The 25,435-nt window shown below is 43.4% G+C and overlaps 1 protein-coding gene across 8 annotated transcripts in view; it reads right to left on the bottom strand.

Moving 5' to 3' along the window:
* Nucleotides 1-25,435, bottom strand: part of LOC310676149 (cohesin subunit SA-2-like) — a 57,363-nt gene that overhangs the window by 2,774 nt on the left and 29,154 nt on the right. For 4 of the 8 annotated variants that reach the window (XM_083437594.1, XM_083437595.1, XM_083437598.1 and 1 more), the window contains 16 exons: nt 25,121-25,228; nt 20,613-20,727; nt 19,529-19,646; nt 18,824-18,927; nt 17,769-17,861; nt 17,589-17,678; nt 15,161-15,364; nt 12,077-12,153; nt 9,861-9,948; nt 9,439-9,519; nt 7,716-7,808; nt 6,797-6,959; nt 5,603-5,754; nt 3,315-3,416; nt 1,288-1,442; nt 1,055-1,183 (listed from right to left, as the gene is read on the bottom strand). In XM_083437594.1, the coding sequence (XP_083293720.1) occupies nt 1,055-1,183; nt 1,288-1,442; nt 3,315-3,416; nt 5,603-5,754; nt 6,797-6,959; nt 7,716-7,808; nt 9,439-9,519; nt 9,861-9,948; nt 12,077-12,153; nt 15,161-15,364; nt 17,589-17,678; nt 17,769-17,861; nt 18,824-18,927; nt 19,529-19,646; nt 20,613-20,727; nt 25,121-25,228 (1,872 nt within the window). The remainder of the gene's footprint in view (nt 1-1,054; nt 1,184-1,287; nt 1,443-3,314; nt 3,417-5,602; nt 5,755-6,796; nt 6,960-7,715; nt 7,809-9,438; nt 9,520-9,860; nt 9,949-12,076; nt 12,154-15,160; nt 15,365-17,588; nt 17,679-17,768; nt 17,862-18,823; nt 18,928-19,528; nt 19,647-20,612; nt 20,728-25,120; nt 25,229-25,435) is intronic. The other 4 variants (XM_083437600.1, XM_083437596.1, XM_083437597.1 and 1 more) reach the window with 1 other exon arrangement.

Consider the following 25,435-nt stretch of genomic DNA (forward strand, 5'->3'; position numbering starts at 1 on the left):
CAGCCCATCGATCAGCTAAGACAAGACAACATTAATTCGGAAACAATTCCGCACAGAAAGGACATTTAAAGTACGGCATGTTTAATGTGGACTTCAAAGGTGCTTGCTTAGTGTAGCAGGAGTATACTATTGCAGCAGTTTCCTAATTGCTTTTCATATTCCAGTGGCTCTCCTGTAGACAAGGGATAGATAACAACACTGCTTGCTCATAACATGCACCACCAGTGTGTATTCATGTGTGCAGCTTCACATAACTCTTCCTACTCCTGCATCACTTAGGAGTGGTTTGGCCAGCAAGGGTCAGCCTAAAAGCACACAGAATTAAGTTGTATGTCAAGTATCTTGTAGGCCTTTATAGATCGCTGGACACACAACTCCCATCAAGCATAGCAAACGTTCCTAGAATGATGAGAGCTGTAGACCAGGGGTAGGCAACCTAAGGCCCATGGGCCATAAGCGGCCCACAGGGGTCATTTAACCGGCCCCCGAGCCGCCCCCGAACTGAGCCGCCCGCTCAGTGAGTCCCTGTGCACTGCACTAAACCAGTGCAGCACAGGGACTCGCTTCCGCAGTGCCAGAAATCACATCTGCGCAGACACAGACAGCGGAAATCGCAGGCACTCACGTGCGCCTGCAATCTGGGGGTGCCACAAAGGGGGCTCCATGGCAGTGAACCGGCCCAGGCAAGGTAAACCTTGCCAACCCCTGCTGTAGACTAACAATATCCGGACAGCCACAGCTTGTCCATTTCTGTGCTGTGTGAGCTATACTAGCAGCAAAAATAAGCCTGGGTCCAAACAGCTCAGTCCACCTCTTCAAATTGGCAGCAGAAGACCAAGGAGGAGGGCATTAACAGAAATCCATAGCAGAATTGTATACAGAGATGTTGCCATTTATTCGCTCCGAGAACAAATGCACAAGTAGTTTGTAAGCAGGAGCCATGCTAACACCTCCTATACGTAATACCTCCTATACATAAGAGTTTATTTAAGTTCAATACCACAGAGACTCCTGTGCTGTCCAGAAGCATTTGAACACTAAAGGGAAAACTTACACAAGTCTTTTGTCAGGCTTTAGAAGCTTATTGGAGAATTCACTGAGGATGAGCAGGAAGTTCAGATTGGGAGGCAGGCTCTTCCCTTCCAGGGCACCAATTCCTTGAAAGGCAAACTCAATACCGTCCCTTTAAACAACAGTAAGAAAGAGAAGAAAACGAGAGAGAGGGGGGTTTATAACGTGGATGCCACACAATGGAAGACCAAGGGACAACATGGATTTGGCACCTACTTGTGTATCATGGCTACCGACTCTCGACTTTTCACCTGGTCCCAGCCGAATGTCAAAGCAAAGCGCCGTGCGAGCTCTTTAATGTTGTTGAAGGAGGAATCTATGCTGTTAATGCTATTGCTGTTGTCCTGGCTTCTGGCATGCTTCTGAAACAGCTGTGGACCACAGGAATTGATATAAAAATTTCCAGGCAATTAAAGGGGGGAAAGCCCCAAGAACACATACCTGCCATACAACTGACAAATTCCTTGCTCAGGACGCAGTTAAGCACCACTAATCTGATTATATATTTTTAGAATCCCACCAAGCTGAGCAAGAATCCAAAGGCTACAGGTGGGAATCCGGGCGGGTGGTGGGCAGATCAGAATACATAGGGGACACAATTAAGACACCTAAACTCTGCCACTTCTCCAGTACAAAATGGTGTGAGAGCATGAGAATAAACAAATAAACCATGCCGTCTGAGAGATGCCATTTAATTAAACAACATGAATTATCCATTTGCATGTAACATGCAATTAACCCCTTTCAGAATTCTTCTGAATATGGGGAAACTATTTTTTTAACACTTCCCAATACTTTTTCTGAGGAATATTTTTGTGGATCAGATTAAGCACGCAACTTAAGCTAAGTGTACATACTTTGCTCACAGTTTCTGAATACATTTTATATTGAAGCCTGCCTTGCATAAATGGAGAACAAGCCTGAAGTGCTCTTTAATACAAGAGAGAATGTGATTTCCCCCAAACCAACTGGCTAGGTGGGTTATTAGCATGCCTTGAGGTTCGAACTTTCCAAGGTCAATGAAACTCCCAAACTGGGCTGGTTGCCTATGTGATATGTAAACACAGGCTCCTGACTTATGTGAGCAGAGCGCAGCTCACTAAATGCTGCTGAGCCTCCCCACCTCTCATATTTCAGCAGATGGGTCATGGCACTTCCTAAGCTCTTGACGACATTGTTTGAAATCCACTGGGCTCATATGTCAGCCATCTGAAGGGGGACATTCTGAAGCTTGGAGGGTGGCATATAAGCTTGCAGAGCAGATAAGACAGCTCTGAGCAAGCTAGCCTAGGCTAGCAAATTTCTGCATTCTTTATATGACACCAAGATAAAACGTATCGGTGCATCTAGGGCCTTGCTCACATGGAAATGGCGAACCTGTATTGGGGCTACACCACTTCCAACTACAAAAAGCCAAGGTTCATAATACCCAGGGCCAGCCAAGTTATTTTGGCACCTCCCGCAGAAAATCCCACAAGCACCTCTCCTGTCTGCCAATAAAAATAAAATCATAATAAAGAAATGAACCAACTAACAATTTCCTGCCCTTTCATGAACTGCCCAAAACAGCAGTCTGAGGCATCTACCACAGCCTGCCTAATGGTAGGTCTGGCCCTGGATAATGCCAGCATATTAGGATGGCGAGGAGGCCATTGCCTTTCTCCCTAAAATCTATTCTATGTGGAGGTAAACAATTTGGAGGAGCGTTTCTCATTCATTTTGAACACCAGCTGCCCTCGCCTCATTTGCAGGTCAACACGGTAACAGCCCAGACATGGATTTGCTACATGAGTGAGAACTAGGCCTAAGACAGGGCAGTGAAGAAAAGAGCACCCTAAGAACTGCTGACACGAGTAGATAATATTGGACCAGGTGAACCAATTCTAACTTGTTACAAGAGTTTCATTGTGCAGGCCCAGCAGCAGAGCCAGTCTGGCACCTCCTGCTAGTGTGCCCACATAGCACCAGAAACTGCAGCTAGTGCAAAACGCAGTGAATTGCCTTTAAAGAGGAGTCGATATTAGGAGCCACATCGCACCATTCTTAAAGGACTACCCTGGCAACCAACACAGTTCTGGTCTGTGTTCAGAATTTTACAGATGACACATAAAGGCCTGAATGGTTAAATACCTGAAGGAGCATGTCCCCCCCCCCCCAATACAGTCCTAACCAAGAGTTGAGGCTAGATGGAGAAGGGCCTCCTTAGAATCCTGCCAATGGGATGTATACAGGAATCGCCTTACCTGCTGCAAGCAGAGGATCAGTGTTTTTGCACTTTGAATTTTGTCATTCTGCCTCGTCCTGCTCAAGGTTTCTTTAATTATGTCGCCAAAGTCATTATAAGTCTGTTAAATGGCAAAGGAGGGGAAAACTCTCAATCACGTCAAGGAATAGCATAATTTTTTAAAAGGCTATTAAAAAACAAAAGTTTTTATAATAATAATAATTTTATTATATATACCCCGCCCACCTGGCTGGGTTTCCCCAGCCACTCGCGGCTTCCAGCAGAGTACTAAAATACAACGAAACAAGTTAACTTATTTATAGCTTTGTCTAAGGAATGGTGGTATTTAGGCTCCATTGTACATTGCAAGCGTTTTCTCACGATTTTATTCGTGCAGTACACTCCTGATTTAACACATTTAATTGGAAGTGAGTTTCACTTCCAAACAGGATCATAGCTCATATCTATAAAAACAAGAGAGCGGAGAAAAGAAAAATCACAGGCCTAATCTGCTTGTTTTTGGAAAAACTAAAAAAATATTCCAGTCAATGCTACTGGTGAAGTTATCAAATAAGAACTGAGCAGGAAGGTATTGAATCTTCCCCTCCGGGCGTACCCCGCTGCACAAAACGTCTAGGTTCTAGTTCTAGAATATTCTGAAGACATTCTGTGCTTATTTCCTGTGTGTGTGATTACGCAGAGACCATACCTGATCGGTTTTGCAGAGGTGTTTCATGTGATGACCTAATTTGGACACAAAGCTAACCCAGTTCAGTATTATGTGTAATGGGCCTGCTCCCACACCCTCCTCCAGTGACAAGGAGGGAGGAAATCGGAGGCATCCACTTCTGTTTTAAACAAACCACAATCTCTTGCTTCATCCAAACCAGGAACTGCAGTTTAGTTTTAACCGAGGTTTATCTGAACAAACTGGGACCATACCATGATTTGAAGTAGGCTTTTTTCAGGCAAGCTACGGTGAACCACCCACAATTTGCCCCTTGTAAGAAAAAACAAACTGCAGCTAGTTTAAAACTGGAGTGAATGCTTCCAATCTCCTACTCATGGCGACACCGGTGTAGAGGGAAGTGTGTGGACCTGAGGCTGGTGCGCATAACACCAAGCTACGGTTTTGTATTACGTTTAGCCCTTCTCACTATATTGCAGCTAACCAGATTTGTTCCCAGTGTATGCTCAAACAGAACCACAGCCAGGCACAGTTGCCTGGAAAGTGTACCCTCCAGATATGAGTGTCGGTGTCTTTGCACGTTCGACTGTATTTTGAGTTTTCAATTCAAAACATTTTAGGTGCATGTATCTTTTTTAAAAGGGATGCGGGTGGCGCTGTGGGAAAAACCTCAGTGCCTAGGACTTGCCAATCGTATGGTCGGCGGTTCGAATCCCCGCGGCGGGGTGAGCTCCCGTCTTTTGGTCCCAGCTCCTGCCCACCTAGCAGTTCGAAAGCACCCTTAAGTGCAAGCAGATAAATAGGTACCGCTTACTAGCGGGAAGGTAAACGGCATTTCTGTGTGCTGCCCTGGTGCTGGTTCACCAGAGCAGCTTTGTCACGCTGGCCACGTGACCCGGAAGTGTCTCCAGACAGCGCTGACCCCCGGCCTCTTAAGTGAGATGGGCACACAACCCTAGAGTCGGACACGACTGGCCCGTACGGGCAGGGGTACCTTTACCTTTATCTTTTAAAAAACAAACAAACTGCAGGGTGTGGAAAAGCCAACAGTCTAAAGACACCTTGCAAAAGTTCTTTCCTTGTAAGATTCCCTCAAAGGAGTGAGAGTATGAGCAATGCACATAAACACTTCTCCAGCCTGCCATAACTCTCCCCCCACCACCCACTGTCACAGTGTAAATATGGGTGCTGCTAAGGAGGAGTCTTCTAAAAGTGCAGTCAGCAATGTAATAAAACAGAATGGAATACAGAGTGTACTCATTTGTACTCACCATGGCACATGCATCAAGACTGTGTACTAATAAACTCAGTGTTTGTGCTTGCTATATACAGTGGTACCTCGGGTTACATACACTTTGGGTTACAGATGCTTCAGGTTACAGACTCCGCTAACCCAGAAATAGTACCTCGGGTTAAGAACTTTGCTTCAGGATGAGAACAGAAATCAGGCTCCAGCAGCATGGCAGCAGAGGGAGGCCCCATTAGTAAAGTGGTGCTTCAGGTTAAGAACAGTTTCAGGTTAAGAACGGACCTCCGGAACAACTTAAGTACTTAACCCGAGGTACCACTGTAACTTTTACAACATTTGGAAGGCATCGCTAAGGAGATTATTCAATTACCCTCATATAATGCTTGTAGATTTCAGCAGCGGCAGTCATCTCGACAACATTATGGACAATTAACTTGCAATAAGCTGCAAGGAGGCACCGTTTCTGCTGCAAGGCATCCAATTTTTGTTCTTCCATCTTTTTCACTTCTTCTCCTGTCAAGACTACAGCAGCGAGTTTGGTTAGATTCCATGCTAACACTGCATTCCTAAGCATTTTCAAATACAAACCTTAATCTGAGCAATAGACACCCTCGAGTACATGGCCAGCTCACAAAACCTTAAAAGCATTTATTTGTTGTTATTCAGACATCATAGAATCACAGAGTTGGCAGGGACCCCAAGGATCATCTAGTCCAAACCCCTTCAATGCAGGAATATGAAGCAGTCCCATATGGGGATCGAGCTTGCAACCTTGGCATTATCAGCCCCATGCTCTAACCAACTGAGCTATCAAGGCTGATGATAGTGCTAACAACTCATCTGCCATTTCACATGGATCTCCTCACTGAAAAGCAGTATGTACAGAGCAGCAAAGAGGAGCAAGTGAATACCGGAGGTCTCCTAAACCCTATGTAACTATGACTGGGAAGTTAATCACATTCATCTATGGCTGGATAAAAATAATAAAAATCAGTAAAAGGGCAACTCATAATAACAAATAACATTTCCTGATGCACTGTGCTAACCTATATGCTAGAAATACCAATACTAAAGTGTTGGGAAGAACTTCTTGTAGGAAATATAAACGATGGCACAAGGTATTTTTCTGGAGTAAATTCTCCATCTTCAGTGCCAGAACCTGCAGTAGATGTTAACCACAGGGTTGACTTCTGACTGCCAATAGAATCTATATCATGGGGACCAAGAATGAGGAGGAAGATTAAACAGGAGAGCATTGAAAGCCCCATACTGAAATAAACACATGATGAGCGATCACATTGGCACCTCCCGTGATGCATCCACTCCATCTTCCTTCGCACCCTGGGAACTCCCTGCCCATTGATATTACACAGGCACCATCGCTGTACTGTTTTCAGAGCCTGCTAAAACTTTTTGTTCCAGTAAGCCCGCCGAGGCATGTAATTTCAGTATGTGATTTTAGTTGCTATCGCCCTGTCTACCTTGGGTAGCAGAACACTACTAAGTGGAACACAGACATTATCAGCAACGTATGTTTAGTTCCTTGCTGGAAAGCGCTGCTGACCTCTGAATTCTCTTGGCTCCTCTGCGAAAACATGATCCTCAACGAAGAAGAGCAGTTTTGATTGAAGAGATGAACTGGGAAGGTACTCCACACACTCAATCAGTCCATCACTTAAACCTTGATGACTTACAATCATCAGCAAGTCGCAAAGTATCATAAAAGCCTACAATGATAAATAAAAGAAAAACAACTTGTAAAGGTAAAGGGACCCCTGACCATTAGGTCCAGTTGTGGCCGACTCTGGGGTTGTGGCGCTCATCTCGCTTTATTGGCCAAGGAAGCCGGCGTACAGAGGGCCTTCTCGGTAGTGGCGCCCACCCTGTGGAACACCCTCCCTTCAGATGTGAAGGAAATAAGTAGCTATCCTATCTTTAAAAGCCATCTGAAGGCAGCCCTGTTTAGGGAAGTTTTTAACATTTAACGCTGTATTGTTTTTAATACTTGATTGGGAGCCGCCCAGAGTGGCTGGGGAAACTCAGCCAGATGGGCAGGATATAAATAATAAATTAAATTATTATTATTATTATTATTATTATTATTATTATTATTATTATTATTATTATATTCTCCCCCACGCTGCAGTTGGAGATGCTGATGAGAGCAAGGAGTGGGTTGCCTAATGCCTCCAGTGAGTTGATGGCAGACACAAGATGCAAACCAGCGGCTTTCTGGTTCACAGCTCAGCCTGCTTAGCCACTAAGTCACAGCAGCAACTGGGTGCTGTGTTGTACAGAGATTAGAGTCAATTATTCCTTCCTCCCTAGAATTTTAGTATCTCTAGGCAATACAGCGCCCCTCAAAACAGGGGAGTACTTCTTCTGAATATGTGTACATAACACTTGCCCACATTGCTCTTAGGATAGGGAGGGATGCAAATCTAAAGAGAAAAGTCATATGAAAGGGCATGTAGGATTCTTACCTTTTCACGTAACTTTCTGCTGCGGTGGCTGAGGTAGCACGTACAAATGTGGCAGTACTGCTTCAAGTGTGTCCTCAAGGTAAGAATGCTTTCCTTTAAGGGGAAGGAGAAAATCAGAAATTATTTTTGCAAAATGCCTCTCTGAATAATTCTAAGACTTCTGTGAAAGGTGCAGAACTTTGTAGCATCTCAAGTTTCTTCTTCGCATTTTATTCTGTTTGAAGAGGAAGCACAGAGGAAGGGGGGGGAGCAAGGAGTCACAGGAGCTGTGAGAAATCTCTATGAAATCCACAGGACACCATGATCCTCCTCATTCTACCTTTGTATCCAGCAGTTTTTCACTCTCTATCTTGCCAGTAGCGTAGCACAGAGATGTGCACAGAATCTAATGAGGGTTTATTCCTCCCATCCACTGTTTTGCAACAATCTGTCACACTATATAGACAGCATAGTGATAGTGTGGAATAAGGACATGATGTAATCAGCTCCAATCTGTGTCAGCTCACTTCCCCTTGTCACTCAGGTCCCTGCTGCAGGGGACCAAGGTGTCCCAGAGTGGGCAATGCTGATTTGCATAAAGAATATATTTTTTTAATCTCACAGTGACATCCTTTCTTTTCTTTTCTTTTTTCATTCTGAGACACACCCAGTGCTTTTCTTCTGGGGAAAGGAGGTGCCAGTACTGCGTACCCTTAAGTACCCCCAGAAAACTGGCTACAGCATCCCACAAAAAACTGCAGATGAAATCAAGACAGAAACCACACAAACATGCAGCAAATGAGCTGCTGGCATGATTTGTTTGGGTTTTCTATCAAAAAACAGATTAGTGAAGTCACTCAGGGATCATCCGGGTGTATTCTCCATATATAACCATTGTTTACCAGGTACAATATGGCAGCCCAAGACGTTTTGGTGTCCCAGGTGCCCTTAATTGTTTCCCCAAAAACTCTCAACAGGGCAAGCTGCCCCTATCCTCTATAATATAAATATAAACTCACTTTTTTGGCCATGTGTACACTGCATGTGCTAGGAAGACGTCAACATGCTGCCCCCAGTGTTAATTTTATTTATATACTGCTTGATTGTAATAAAACCCGGTGCTTTTTTTCTGCGGGGATGCATACCCTTAAACATTTAGCGAATCTTTGTACTTTTGTTCATTTACTGTATTTATTTCCCCGATTTGAACTATAAAATGGTGATTTTTCTTGAGTCAAAATGAGAGTACCCCTAAACATTTTTTAAGGAAAAAAAGCACTGATAAAACCTCATAGTGGTTTACACTCAAGCAGTTCACATTTGCACACAGTGTCCATGTGATCAAAGGAAAGCACATGTTACCATAATGATTTTCTTCCTGAGGAAGAAAAAATTCAGTGTGTGAAGCCCCTGTTTCACAGGTAGTTGCTCTCTCTCCAACCAATCGGTTGTTATTATTAGATGCAAGGTTTGCAAAAGTATGAACCACATGCTTCTGATGCAACCTGGGAAGAAGAGGCTAATGGATCTCACAAAGGACTCCAAATAATCTCTGAAGTGGGAGCTCAAGGATGGTGTGGCTTGCTTTTGAGTCACTACTGCACCAGAATCAGGAAATCAGAATGTGAGCCACTTTTGCTTCTGGAAGCTCAAATTCTTCTGAAGCTCCAAACTGACCAACGAAGCACAAAAGGACACAAAGAAGCCTTGAGAAGTGGCTTGAAGTCCCCACCCTGGGACTAACCTTGGAAGAAGTGTTCTCTAGTGCAGAAGAGAGCTGCCAAAGCAGTGCAGAATAAGCACATTGTAAAGCAGGCCAAAGGATCTGCAAAAGAAAACCAAGAGTCGTGACTTAATCATTTCAAATCCAGAACCGAGAAGCTTAGCATGGGCAGTCACCTCACTGCAGAAAATTCCACTCCTCTGTCACAAATAAAGAATCCAGTGATTCGCCCACATCTAAACACCACTCCTGTCACTGAATTAAGAATGTGTTTTACTCAGACTCAAGTATCAGCTGAAATTCAGCCTAACAAGACGGAAAATGGTCGGGGGGTGGGGGAGGTCATTAAACCCATGGGATGCTGAAACTAGGACTTAATTTACACTGGTGTGCTATTTTGGAGACGCGAAATATTTTCTGGTCCATAATTTGATCACGGTTACCTGAACAGGTAAAGGACTTTGTTCCACCTCAAAACCAAGGAGCTTAGCCAGTGGTTCATAGAGATTCCACCTGGTGAGATCATGAGCACTACAAGTCCAAAAGGAAACACAGCATCATTCTGAGAACTTTCAAGGAGCTGTGACAAAACAGTCCCATCAATAGAATACTCAAGACTGCCCTCACCCTCTTTACTCATCATTTTGATTCCAACTCATTTAACAAAAAACAAAAACACAACCCTCAGAAATCCTAAGTTGGCAATCTGCACAATGAAGCATGGCTTTAACTCAACTGGGGTTTTTGTAAAAAACAACAACAACAAAACCCCAACCAAATTAATCCAGCCCAACAAAGCAAGTGGAAAGCAGCCTATTACAACTAGACTTTTAGTAGGATAGCCACAGATTCAGAATCATCTTCAAAGCTTACTTGTTCCCACACTGGTTAGCAATTCAAAAGGAGAGTCCCAAATTCCAGCACTGTGAGAATACAAGTGCTAAACGGGGTGCAAGAGTTGTGTTGCATAAATTGCCTGAACTGGTAATGCCAAAATAGGGGGCCTAATTTGGCCTGCTAGGTCATTTCGCCCAAGCCATGCCTAGCTGCCCAACACCCGACATCATATCTCAGGTAAAAGACCCCGGTTCAGACAAAATGGAGCTTGCTTATATTTGTAGCATCAGACCCCTCCCATTTGTCAAACTTGGCCTGCGGGGAGCGGAGCAGGGAAAATAATAATCTGGCTTATCGGCATGATCTATGCAAGGCAGGACTCCCATTCCCAGAGAGCACACAGCATTCTAGCCCAGGCCTATAGTACTCCAATCTTAAGAAACAAATACAACAATTTCATAGGACGGTAGAGTTGGAAGGGACCCTGCGGATCATCTAGTCCAAGCCCCTGCAAGGCAGGAATAGGCAGCTGTCCCATATGGGGTATTGAACCTGCAACCTTGGCGATATCAGCACCATGCTCTAACCAACTGAGCTATACTAATTTTGCATGAATAAATGGAAGTGCTTGACGATGCCTGTCTACAGCACTATAGATGTTTCTAGTCCCTTGAAACCAGCAAGCCCATGATATAAGTATTAGCATGCAAAGAGGACAAGTGCCATGTGCCCCCTGGTACAAAGATCAGGGACGGATACTCAGCAAAATCCTAGATGTGTCTTACTACATCAGTGCCATCCATCATGCTATGTGTTTACACTGTGACACAACATTAATGTAGTGAATTCAGAACTGAGTTCCATTTCAGACATGAGTGGCGGGCAGGGTGGAGGGCTTCAGTCTGACTCCTTTAAAAAAAAACAAGTCCCAGAGCCCTATTTGCACAACTAGAAACCAAACATTCCAGAGAATCCTATTACAGTGGTACCTTGGTTTACAAACTTACGGTAATCTGTTTCGGAAGTCTGTTCGGAAGTCTGTTCTTAAACCAAAGTGTTCTTAAACCAAGGCGTGCTTTCCCATAGCAGTGGGGGACTCAACAGGAAGCGAAACATGTTCTTATTCCAAAGCAAAGTTCACAAACCAAAACACCTACTTCCAGGTTTGCAGCGTTCTTAATCCAAGTTGTTCGTAAACTAAGCTGTTCTTAAACCAAGCTGTTCTTAAACCAAGGTACCACTGTATTAAAAAATATAGCCAATATTCACTAACTATTTATTCTTTCACAACATCTTGAAAGGTGGCAGCCTTTATACTTAAATGGCTCTAAGTGGGCCTTCACTTTATCTAAATTGACCAGGAAACAGTGCCATCACATAAACACCATAACTTTCATCTGTATATGGGCCCCAAAACAGTCTCCACAGACTTTAGAAACTTTGAGTCTCTAAGCATCTTGGCTTACATTAGCAAAGCCTTTCTTTTCTTCCATTTATATCCCATCTTTCTTCCATCGTGGAACCCAAGACGGCTCCCAGGTGGACTTGCTTACCTTCGGCGGGGCAGCTGCTTAATGTGCCTTCAGAGCAGACCCTGGGATTTTCCTGATCCCAACACCTGCACTTCTTAATTAAAATAATACATTTTAATACAATATATTATGTATTGCAGGGGGTTGGACTAGATGACCGTTGGGTCCCAACTCTATGATTCTATGCTGCCTGGCTTTAGGTCTGTAAACAAAGCAGCATTATTCTAATTGTATGTGCCCACAGAGGGTCACTAAAGTGAATTAATAATCAACATAAACAAGCATCTCACTGATGAAAAGCAGTTATTCTTCGCAACGTCAAGCATATATGATGAATTCCTTCTTTTTCTGCACGAAGCCCTCCTGCCTGTGTAGGAGACAGAAGAAAAGACTATGTGACATTTGAGCAGCAACTTCTCTCTCTGAAAAGCAGGCTTGGATAGGGCAAAAGGGACCAGCAGTATTCCTGCCCCCTCCCCAACACACACACAACGTGCAGACTCCCCCCACAGTGCACACACCTGCACACCCCAAGGACTGCCTCTCCCCATATGAATCAACCCACACCCTGCAATCCTCATCTGAGGCCTTTTGTATGCCACCAACACAAGAATGGGCCTTTCTTGTGGTGGCTCCCCATGTGCGAAATGTGCTCCCCAGGGACATTTGCCTGGCACCTTTGTAACATATCTTTTGGTGCCAGGCGAAAACATTCCTCCTCTCCCAGGTCTTTGGGCTAATTAAACAATCTACAGTGGTGCCTCGCAAGACGAAATTAATTTGTTCTGTGAGTTTTTTCATCTTGCGAAGCACCACTGTGCATTGACGGTTTCCCATAGGAATGCATTGACGGTTTTAAGAAAAAGGCGCAAGACGTTTTCGTCTTGCGAAGCAAGCCCATAGGGAAATTCGTCTTGCGAAGCAACTCAAAAAACGAAAAACTCTTTCGTCTTGTGAGTTTTTCGACTTGCGAAGTACCACTGTATGGCATTTTAAACTGGGGGGGGGTATTGTTTTTGCTTGTTACTATGTTATCTATTTTTATTTTGTAAACCACCCTGTGATCCTTGGATGAAATTTAGACAAGACAAAACAAAAATAACGACAACAATAAAATATAGAGCGGGTAGATTTTGTGGACGACAATACCAGTTTACCTGAATGAGCGTCTCCACCCCATCGTTCTGCCCAGACACTGAGGTACAGCTCTGAGGGCCTTCTGGAGGTTCCCTTACTGCGAGAAGCTAAGTTACAAGGAACCAGACAGGGGGCCTTCTCAGTAGTGGCACCCGCCCTGTGGAACGCCCTCCCACCAGATGTCAAAGAGAAGAACAACTACCAGACTTTTAGAAGACTTCATCTGAAGGCAGCCCTGTTCAGGGAAGCTTTTAATGTTTAACAGATCACTGTATTTTAATATTTTGTTGTGGAGAGACCCGGCCAGATGGGCAGGGTATAAATATTATTATTATTATTATTATTATTATTATTATTATTACCCATCATCGCCAGCTAGCACGCCCAATGGTCATGGATGAGGGGAGCTGTGCCTTCAATAAGTGGAAGGCACCATACTGGCTACTACTGGCATAGAGTTCTCTTCCCACTGTAAGCAGTTCTTTGGCACAGAGGCAGCATGATTGCCTGCACTGCCTACTGGGGGACATGCAGTCTTCCTGTAAGAGTGCTGAAAGTTTGCTTCTGGATCCCCTGTGCTGGGCTGCTCCTGCGTTGCTCTGACTCACATCAGATGATCTGTCAAACTGTAGGATGCCACCCCTCACCGAGTTTTTGCCGGTGTGTGTGTGTGTGTGCGCGCGCGCGCGAGCGAGCGCAAAGTTCCATGGAATGGCAGGAACTTTCCCTCCCCAACCTGGGGGGATTAAATGCCGCTGCAAGAATCACATTAGGGGGCCAACCTAAATAATGGAAATCAAGCATATTTCTCTCTAATCCTCCACCCACCCTGCCAACTTGCAAATCTGCAGAAAACTAGGTTGTTAATGGCTGGAATCTGGCTAATCTCACTGCATAAACTGGTGCGGGTTGGTGCAGAATTGATGTTTTCTTATTATTTGCTACCAAAAATAAAAGTGTGGGCAAATTTAACCTGACACATTTACTGTACTTCCATTTTTTAAAAAAGAAAAGAAAAGAAACGAAACTATCAGCATGAACTCTTATATGTTGGAATGACATCTGTTAGCAATGGCACAGCTGATCAACTGTTGTTGAACCGAGTCTGCAAGCTATTCATATTCCCAACAGCTGCTCTTGTATTCTTAGAACTAATGAAAACCTTTTCAAGTATTTCTGTAGCAAATCCCACCCCCAACCAGCCCAACACAAATGGAAATGCAAAAGCCACTTTTAAAGTTTAAAAATGCTGCAAGATGTTTCAACAAAGCAATCTCCATGCAGAGGCTGAACTTTAAAAAGTTATGGAAGAGGAAATGTCTTCCTTGCCCTAATAAGGAAAAAGCTCGGTTTCATCTGCAATTAGTAAATTATTTTTTCCTCACTGGACCTCAGACAAATGATGTCAAATAGCAGACAGTCATTAGTTAAGAATGCAGACTTTAAATAGTCTAGTGATAGAATATCAGTTCCCCGAGATGTGAGGAACAGACTTAAATGTTCACAAATCATGCAGCACTCTGTCAAGAGAGGCACGTTATATTCCAATAGAGGGATTCTTTGCACTACTTCAAATAGAAAACAAGCAATAGTCAGAAATATTCGTGGTAATTACTGTTGTGGCAGGATCTAAACAGTTAAACACACAAAAAAGGTAAAAACCATCATTGAAGTTTGGCCCACTTTGCATGTGATACATTTCTGGCAAGGATATCACTTCTGTGTCGGAGTATATTGGGCTAAAGAAGGGTTCCCATAATGAACCTTCGAAGCGCTTCCTATTATTAACTTGAAACGTTCCAAGGCAACAGGAGGGGATGCAGCTCATGCCTTGGCCAGACCTTTTGCCCTTTTCCTCCCAGCACCTGCTATGGCCTAGAGGACTTCAGTATTTCTCCATTGGTGGAGGGAGAGGGAGGAAAAGGACATCCTTCCCCCCCCCTCCCCGAAACGACCAAAGAGGCAGGCAGCACTGCCAGCTTGTGAACTGGAAAATCTACTCAGCCGTGCCTAGGCAAATATCACATAAACCCTACGACCTCTTCATATGTATTAGGAACATGATTAGGGAAATCAATCAGATGTGATCTTGCCATGTTTGCACTTGTACAGACACACACACACAAAAAGAGAGAGAGAGAGAGAGCATACAAAATTAACAAAAAGACATCCTGTTCAATTTTTGCTCTGGAAACCTAAATTTAATTTCTCGTTACATATCCAGACTTCTCACCCACCTCATCCCAAAAGGTGTCTAAACACTGGTTTAGACTGTGCACCAGTTCATCCACCAGTTCATCTCTGGCCAAGCCCACTTTTTTATGTCCAGAACCGTCTTCACCGCAAAGAGTGGCGTATACCCTGGCGCAAGCGTTCAGGACCTCTGTGTAAGAGTGCTTGGATACAACGGCTTTTATCTCACTCAGAAATGTGTCCAAGTGCTGTGGATAAGACAAAAGTACAGCAAATGTCATTAAACTATGAACCCATGGAACCCGCAAGATAGCATTCAGTTTGGAATCAGGCGACCTAGGTTCAAAGTCTGGCTACACAGCTAGACTAGTGACTGGGAGCGGCCGTCGAGACCACATAACACCGGTCCTGAAAGATCTACATTGGCTCCCAGTACATTTCCAAGCACAATTCAAAGTTTTGGTGCTGACCTTTAAAGCTCTAAACGGCCATGGTCCAGTATACCTGAAGGAGCGTCTCCACCCGCATAATTCAGCCCGGACACTGAGGTCCAGTGCCAAGGGCCTTCTGGTGGTTCCCTCACTGCGTGAATTGAGGTTGCAGGGAACCAGGCAGAGGGCCTTCTCAGTAGTGGCACCCGCCCTGTGGAACGCCCTCCCATCAGATGTCAAGGAAATAAAAATCTATCTGACTTTCAGAAGACATCTGAAGGCAGCCCTGTTTAGGGAAGTTTTTAATGCTTTATCATGTTTTTAATATTCTATTGGGAGTTGCCCAGATGGGCGGGGTATGAATAATAAATTATTATTATTATTATTATTATTATTATTATTACTCGTATAGCCTTGAGCAGGACAGTGACTTGCATGGTTCATGGCCTGTCTGCAAAGGGAGCACAGCAGTGACCTAATTCACAGAGATGGGGGGCATATGTTATTACTCAGGCTGCGTATACACTAAGCTATTTATAGCACACAAAAACATAGTTTTCCTCGATCCAGAATCACTCACGGTCATCCTCAGCATGCTGCTTCCAGTCCAGCTTGATTCTAGAAGATGCCACTCACAAGGGGTGTGCTTACTTAATACAACATTTTGAATACCCTTCCCCTTGCTTCGGCCAAAGTCCAGTATACCTAAAGGAGCGTCTCCGCCTCCATCGTTCTGCCTGGACACTGAGGTTCAGCGCCGAGAGCCTTCTGGCGGTTCCCTCGCTATGAGAAGCCAGGTTACAGGGAACCAGACAGAGGGCCTTCTCGGTAGTGGCGCCCACCCTGTGGAACGCCCTCCCACCAGATGTCAAAGAGAAAAATAACTACCAAACTTTTAGAAGACATCTGAAGGCAGCCCTGTTTAGGGAAGCTTTTAATGTTTAATAGGTCATTGTATTTTAGTGTTTTGTTGGAAGCCACCCAGAGTGGCTGGGAAACCCAGCCAGATGGTCGGGGTATAAATAATAAATTATTATTATTATTATTATTATTATTCAAGTTATCCATGCCTTTTCCTCCCTGCACATGCCCCAGGCGAATGAAGAAGGAAATGGCAACAGAAATCTGGGTAAACACTCACATTTACATCTGTTTGCATCTGTATTTAAACAGACATGCTATGGGGCAATGCAGAAACAATCTGCAGTGACCTTTATTTTCAGAATCAAACCAGTACTCAACAAGCATCTTATTGGGGCAAAAATGCCAGTTCACGTGCGGGGTACAGACAAAAATATCTAGTTCACATGTGGACTATGGACAAAAACACAAGGACCCAGTTTCCATTGATTCTAGAATGTCGTGCATACACAGCAGCCTCACTCTTAGAACACATGCACACAAGACCTCCCTATGTCACCAGTTCAGAGCTCTGGCACAAAGTTAGATGTGTGGGAAGGAATCCAAGGGCAAAGGTGTGACCTGAGAGGAAGATGCCATTCATGTGTAACTCAGGATTTCCCACATATGTACAGCCTGAGCATCTGCCCTCAATATCACCACACGTGGGACACTTTTATGTCTTGGTGGCCCATGTTTTTTTCAACTCAACTTCTGGAGCACTGCGATGGAAAAAAGGCTGTCACCTGCCTCCAGCCCACAAGCACCAATCCAACCACACACATCAGCATGCACATGGATCAAAAGGGCTATAAAAACTCATCAGTTAAAATGAATTACAGCTCTGCAGACTGTAGTCTTACTCGGCAGGAGCTCCACATTTGCAAGAAATCAAGCCTAAACAAAGGCACGCAATTTTATTACAGACATTTGTGGGTTTTATATATATTTTGACATTTTGTTATGTCTACTGCTTTTAAAGTCTGGGTTTATTTTTTTAATAGCTGTCTTGTGCAATTTTATGCAAACTGCTTGGGTGGTTTTTAATTAAATTGCTATATAAATTTTGATAAATAAATATTAAATCCTATCTTGAAGTCTCTCTCTCTCTCTCTCACACACACACACACAAATAATTCACCTTGTCCAGGAGTTCAGCACTGCACAGCTCTAAATCAAAATACTGTGGAATGTGCAGGAGGTTTGTCACTTTTTCTGTATCTACAGAATACTGCAGAGGGGGGAAAAACAGGATATGAGTGAGCTGCTGAAATTCAAATGAATTATTTAATATGCACTCACAAGAGCAGCTGCTAGTTACCTTTGCCAAGAGCTGAGGAAGCACCACAATGAAGTGTTCAGTAATTCGAGTACAATCTTCCACTTGTATCTTCTTCTCCCTGGAAGACAGGATCTACAGACAAAGCCCTTTGTTGCAGTTATAGCATAAGCAGGTTGCTGATCTACGCTTAAGGTAGTTGTAGGGTTGAAACTTAATACGGCAAAATGCTGGGGATGGAAGCTTCAGATTTTAATTAATTAAGCGCAGTATTTGAACAGTGTTTTGATTGCGGATTATGGAGTTTTTTAAAAGGGGGGTGGTGGCTATTGACTGGAAGGAAAAGTTGGCAGCTTTGCCATGCAGATTCTTTAGTTGTGCAAAGAAGTATTCCTTGTTTTGAGCCAAGGGACATGAAGTGCAGATAAAGAAACCTCTGGGAATTCCAGTCGTATCAGGAACCTTGTGAAAGAGTTCCAACACTTCTCAGTTCTGCGAACAAGCTATGCAGATCTCTTGACCCTTGCGGTATCAACAAGTCGGTGTGTTTGTCACTATAATTGGTAAACTGGGTTACTGCTTACAAGATCAGGAAACCACATTACAACAGGCTGCAGTTAAACATTTGCTTTCCCAGTCTGATCTAGTCATGTTTATTCAGAAGATACTGCTGTGTTCTTCAACCTTGAACACCCTGGTGTTGTTGGACTACAATTCCCATTCCCAAGGTTGAAGAATACTGTGTTAAAATGCACGTACAGCCCACTCATCTCTCTGCAGGAGAGAAGCACCCTCCCTTATTGGATGTAATGGCCTTCAAAACAAGCATGCTTAGTACTGCAGCTTTCCTCTGAAACTGCAGGCAAATGAAAGCAGAGCTTACAACTGCAGGCGCTGGACATTAAGCTTCTGTGGGTATTCTAAATACACTTGCCCTTTATTGCACTGGTTAGACTGAAGGCTCTGTGCTCGTCTTGCAACCATGATTCTGTTCTGTCAACGCAGAGAAACCTGCAGCTGGGATCAATGGTGTGTGTGTGTGTGTGGTGTGAATCAAAAGCCAGATGATCAAAGCAGTATAACAAAACGCCACTCACTCTCCTGGTCCCTCCTCTCCCCACAGGAGGATGAAATTCAGCAGCTTCTCGAACGGTCGCTAAGATTATTTCAATAAGGACACGCTCATGGGCATCAGTCAGCGCTGAAAGCAAAATGACACACAGACGCCATTCGGTCTCTCATAGAAAGAGGTGGGAATCCTAGGATGGTTAACACAGAAACTTTTCCTTTCTCCGGGCCATTTTGTTTTAAGTTAGCTAAAAAGCAACACTGGAAGTTTTTGAATAGATTTTCACCACGCAGGGCATTCAAGTTATTCTGCGGAACTTACTGTAACGCAGCACATAACGAAGGACAAAGCTCTAATAAAATTATTCAAGGAGGAAACAGATGAATTTAACAGAACATCGAAGTTCATTAGCCAAGAAGGACTAGCATACGTATCCTGGTTACTGCATTGCTTTGCTCTGAAGTAGCAATTAAGCTCCAAAGAGAACAATGAGGATTTTTATTGAGTGGACCACAAAGCAGAGCTCCGAGTGGAAGACAGAATCTCCATTTCAGTGCCAAAACACCACACAGCATTTTAAACTGGTGCTTGATGAAAAAGGGTATCTGTTAATGAAACCACACGGCGCCTCTCATCCATCCTGGCTCTATGGTCCCAATGGTTTGTGTTGGACTGGCTGAATCCGAAGGCAGCAACACAAGTTCAAAGTGATAAGTTTTCCTGACGCACCTACCTTGTTCGTGACTATCGGCATTTCCCAATAAGAGAGCAGTCATGTACTCCCAGTCTTTCAATAAACTTGGGGCCCAATCCCAAAGGCTGTCTACAAGATACGTGACGTGGCTATGTAGCTAAAAATAAATAATAACAACAACAACTCAGACCTTCAAAAATGGTTCACTGAACATGACTTCCCACTATGATCTAATACTTGCTTGGGAAGAGATGGAGCAGAAGCACGTACAACACAAGCTGGAGCCTTGTTTTATGTTATTCCTGCAGCAGATCTCCACTGTCAAACAGCCAGGCTGCTTTTTAAAGTGAACAGTGGCTTATCTCTTCAGTAGTAGAAGAGACAATCTCTTCAAGCACAGTTCTTTCCCACATGTGAATATTGCTTCTTTTGATTGCAGCCTATCATGTTAAAATTTTGCCAATATATATGACATGAACTATCAGTAACAAAGAAGCTCAAATTAATGCCATGTATCGCACCTAAATTCAACGAACAACCTTAATTCAACGAATAATCTGTGGTAATAATTTATTATGATTATTTATGAAAAGCAAAGAGTTTATATCATGCAGTAAAACAGGTTAAAGTATTAGAATTCTTATGGTTTCTCAGAATGAGAGATCTCAGATAGATTTTGACCTTATATCGATTAATTTGTCCTTCCACCTTCTGCCAAACTTAAAAGCTGATGGCAAAATATGTATTGCCTTGGCACCTTAGCTTCCAGTCAGAAAATGAACCCAGCCTTCTACCCATTCCAATAAAATAGCTAACTATTTTTCTAAGAACATAACCAAGCTCTTCCCTTCTGCACCTTCAGGCACCCTTCTTAAAGATATTCTTCAAGTGTCTACTTGTCCAAATCTTCCAGTCTACAATGTCTTGAAAATATCAATCACATTTTGAAACTTTACCTTCCAGTACACTTTTATCATCCAATCATTTCTTGTTATTATCACAATTCTTTTCTTCCCTCCCTCAAACCCTTACATTAACTCAACTTCATTAATTGGTCCTGATTTGTGAGACACCTCTGTGAATATTAGAAACTCATCTGTTCATCCAACACAGTATGCATTACCTTTACCTCACTTTCCAGGAAGAAATCTATTAGTGCTCTCAGCTGACTAGAATTGGGCTCCCACTTTGCATTACTTTTGGAGAATGCTTCAATTTCAATTTCCTGGATAATTAAACTGCCAACAGAAAAAGCGGACAATTAGATTCTGTTTTCAAAATTGCAACGCCTTGCCAGGTATATTATATATTCTAGCAGCACAATCCTAGAAATGTCTACTCAGAAGTAAGTCCCATATAGAGTTCAATGGAATTTACTCCCATTATGATAATTACAACATTAATAAGCATATGCTGATCCAACACATTAATTTTTTGAAGCTGTTAGGAGTCATGTGGCTCATAATGATCAGAACTCCAGCTCCTTCTGGTTTGAGCGAAAGAGCAAAAAGGATTCAAGACAAGGGATTGTATCCAACAATGTAATTTTTGTGGAACAACTTCCACTAATGCAACAGAACTTCCTGTCCTCCTCCTGCCCCCGCCCAAATCTGCTTCTGGGGATTGGGGCAATTCCAAGAGCAGGTTCTTAGGGGTGAATACAGGGGGAGGCAGGAGAGAGACCCATTGCATGAGCAGATGTTGTTCTGCAATGACTTTGTTTTGCAGGCCCTCCTGCTAAAATCCAGAAAAGAACAAAACTGAAAGACTTTTAATTTATGGCAACAGCATATTGTTTCTGTATCAGCGTAGTTGTTGGCTGTTATTTTTCTTCACTTCTCTTTCTATTATTTTAATTTTGATTTTTTATGCATTTTTTCAACCTATCTGCTTATGGAAAATTAAACAAAGAGCATGATTGATTAAAAATGGGGGGGGGGGGGCTTGACTATAATAAATTATTTTCATCAGCATGTCACAGTGGTAAGTAATAAAAAATCATCCCAATGCCAATGGGGGTTATACTGCTTCCCTTTTATCATTCTAGTTCATTTCCCCTAATCCACATATTGTTACCAAGGCCCATTTACAAAGTTACTCTTGGGAGAGTGAGATTTTAACTTGACTGAAAAACTGGAACTTGTTTTAATCTACTGTCTCACTAAATTATTCAAGTTTTAGTTTGGGGTTTGTTTGTTTTTGGGGTTTGTTTGTTTTTTTACTACACAGCTGCATTGTGCAAGAAGAGACCCTTTGTGATTAATCAGAAAAGATAAACCATTCACAACAATCACAAGCAGATGCTGCTTGGCAAGAAATTGGCTCACTGGATAGAAATCAACAAGCAGAGAAAACAGAAGGGGGAGAGAGAGAGAGAGAGAGAGAGAGAGAGAGAGAACCCCTATATAATATTTGGCAAAAGCCAAAGGCAAAAAGTGTAAGCAGGAGGAGCGGGGGAAGCCTTTGTTCAAATCTTACTGCAGCCGTGAACTTACGAAATGGTACTATTATTCACTGGATTTCTTACCTGCCCTTCATCACAAAGGTCCCAGAATTACAACAATATACACACACACAATTGAAATCACTTAAAATAATCAGCCTTAGGGAAGCCTGTTCTCTCAGCAACCCTGACTTGCTTTACTGAAGTTTTGTGAGAGTTTTGGAGATAATGAGTAGGATCCTAAAGAACCACGAGCTGCAGGAAAAGTAGCCCCTTGGACAGATCTGCAAACACTTGTGTAAGACTTTGAGAAGCACTGCAGGAGATTGCTTCTATAGCCGTTCTCGTGCTTTTTCAAGACGTCCCATAAGCAGAACATCATCTTTGGGCGGCTTTTTAAAAAAACCTATTCTCATGCAGCACTGTCATGTGGGACACTGTCACATAGAGGAGGGAGAAAGGCTGTTTTCTGCTGCTCCAGAGAAGCGGACACGGAGCAATGGATCCAAACTACAAGAAAGAAGATTCCACCTAAACATTAGGAAGAACTTCCTGACAGTAAGAGCTGTTCGACAGTGGAATTTGCTGCCAAGGAGTGTGGTGGAGTCTCCTTCTTTGGAGGTCTTTAAGCAGAGGCTTGACAACCATATGTCAGGAGTGCTCTGATGGTGGTTCCTGCTTGGCAGGGGGTTGGACTCGATGGCCCTTGTGGTCTCTTCCAACTCTATGATTCTATGATTCTATGATTCTATGACTTGAGAAAGCCCTTGCAGGTGTGCAAGGTGGCGGAAGGGAACCCCTGGATCCAATTTCCAAAAGCCACTGCAAAGGCTCCTGGCTGAGCATGCTGGGAGAAGAAGAAGAAAACCTTGCAGGGGTAAACTGGAGGGGGAGAAAAGAGGGGAACCAGTGATGCAGGATGGATGGGGGCCAGAACAAAGCTGAGAAAAGGAAGCCAAAGAAGAACGGTGCAAAGAAAAGCAGTCATTGGGCAGGTGGGAAAGAGAATTGAGCAAGCAAACAAGGAAGGAAGGCAGGAGAAGATGCACCTGGGAGAGGAAGACAAAGGACAAAAAGGAAAACAAGAAATAGAGGGGGGCGGGATGGAGACAAACAAGAAAATCAGTGAAAGCAGGTCAGGAACAGAGTTGGCAAGACAACCGATGGAGCAGAGAGGAAGGATAGATACAAAATGGGACAACCAATAGGAGGAGATGAAAAGGGTTGGCATGTAAGGGAAGGGAAGACAGAGATGTGGGGCTGTGAAGGGCTAAATGTTTGGAGAAGGGCCACAGCTCAATGGTACAGCATCTGGCTAGCATGCGGAAGGCTCCAGGTTCTCTCACCAGCATCTCCAGGTGGGGCTGGGAGGCCCTCCTTTGACACCCAGGAAAGCCGCTGCTAGTCATTGCAGACCACAATGATCCAGACCAGTGTTTCTCAAGTTTGGGTCTCCAACTGTTCTTGAGACTACAACTCCCATCATCCCCAGCTAGCAGGAGCAGCGGTCAAGGATGATGGGAGTTGTGGTCCAACAACAGCTGGGGACCCAAGTTTGAGAGGCAGTGATCTAGAGGGACCAATCAGACTCGGCATGAGGCAGTTTCCTAAGAGCCACAGGAAAGCGGTCAGACTTGGGAGACCGAGATTATGAACCCTACCTAACCCATGATGCAGTGTTCAAAACTCCCATTGTGCTATGCACATTTCGCAACAGGGAATTTAATTAGCGCGAGCAGTTTTTGAGCTCTGGGTGCAGTACTGTGCCCAAGATTTCAGTTTAAAACTGCAGAGTGGAAGAAAAGGAAGAACTTTTTTCTGCCTCCCCACCTCCAGCTACTCTCTGAAGACTGGAGAAGAGACCCTTTTAAGAATATTAGTGGGGTGGGCAGGGGAAGGACTAGACCTTATGAAAAATGAATAAAATAACGTTTTAGTTGCAGTTCATTCATTTTTAGCTTTGTATTGTTATTTAAAAAGTGCACCTAGACATTCCATTGTTGTGCCCATAACCTAGGTTTAAGGTGCCATTTAGCTCCTAGCTTTCATATCTCAGTTTCTAACACTGCCATGAAGCTCCCTGGGTGACCTTGGGCCAGTCACTATCTCTCAGCCTAACTTACCTCACAGGGTTGTTGTGAGGATGAAATAGGGAGAGAACCATGTATGCCACCTTAAGCTCCCTGGATAAAAGGTGGGATCCAAATGTATTGAAATAAATAAAGCCAGGCAATATTTTGTAGCAAGCCTGCACATCAGTCTGTGTATATAAATTATAATTGCAAAATATCATTAAAGAGCCAGATCCAGGCATTCAGCCTAAAACGCTCCTCAGTGAACCCTAACAATGTCTCCTCACTATTACACCCACAGGAAGCATATCTGGCAAGGGAGGGAGGGAGGGACACTTTAAAAAGAGGTCCCTTTAAGGTCAACTTTCACACTGAAGGAAATGGCATTATGCTCAAAATTATATGATAATCACACAGGTAGGCAGATAATTCTGGATTCCTTCCAACAGATATCTAACACAAAACAGACAAGAAATAGGTGGGAAATATTCACAGAAGAACTCGATGTGGAAGAAAATTCACCTGGGTTCTATACTCTCTGTCGGCATCCAAAGGAAAGTAATTAAATCTATGAAAGACCAAAGAACTTCCCATCTGGAGGCACAGAAAGAACTAAGGAAAATTTTATCAAGAAAAAAGAAAAGAAGAAGAACGAACTAAGAAATGCAAGCATTGGCAAGACAAATCAACAGACAAAAGCAGCTGAAGTTAAGGCCTGGTGAAACAAAACTGATTTTCACCGATTTATCTTTTTTAGCAGAGAGTATAGCTGCCCTAGCCATAACCATGTACACACACACACACAAAAAAAAAAGTATGCATAAAAATAACCTAGGACTGGTTGTCTGAGTGAGTGTATATTTGGGCATCCCATCACATGCTTAAGGATCAACATTTCTACTAATGCAGTTCTTTGGTTACTACGTTTGCATGCTTATTTTACACCGGTGGAGATTGGACCGAATGAAAATGTAACAAGAATCAGCCTAGACCACAATCACTCAAGAGAGAATTCTGTATGTGTGTTGAATTATGATGCTTATAGCATATGCAAGGGCAGGCTCTGCTGTTATGGAGCCAACCAAGTACCAAATAAAAATAGTCACACTGAGGTACCTGTTATAAAGAAACTCCCCAGCTGCTACAGCCAGTGGTCGGTGGGTGGCATAAACAAACTGGTATAAGGTTTCACAGTCTTCAGATGACAACGCATCTTCATAGTTCCTGTTCAAAGACATGGTATTAACTATGTTTTGTCAAAAAGGGCATTGTTACACACGTTAACAGCATAACCCTATACATTTACTCAGAAGTCTTCATCGGCAAATGTGGCTCGCTCCTTGGTAAGCATGCATAGGATTGCAGCCTAAGCCTGTAAATACTTTGGGTTGGGGCTTAATTGTACATTACTTTCTTGGGGCGGATAGTGTT

This window comes from Podarcis tiliguerta (genome assembly GCF_965153285.1).
Source record: "Podarcis tiliguerta genome assembly, chromosome: 4".
NCBI lineage: Eukaryota > Metazoa > Chordata > Lepidosauria > Squamata > Lacertidae > Podarcis > Podarcis tiliguerta.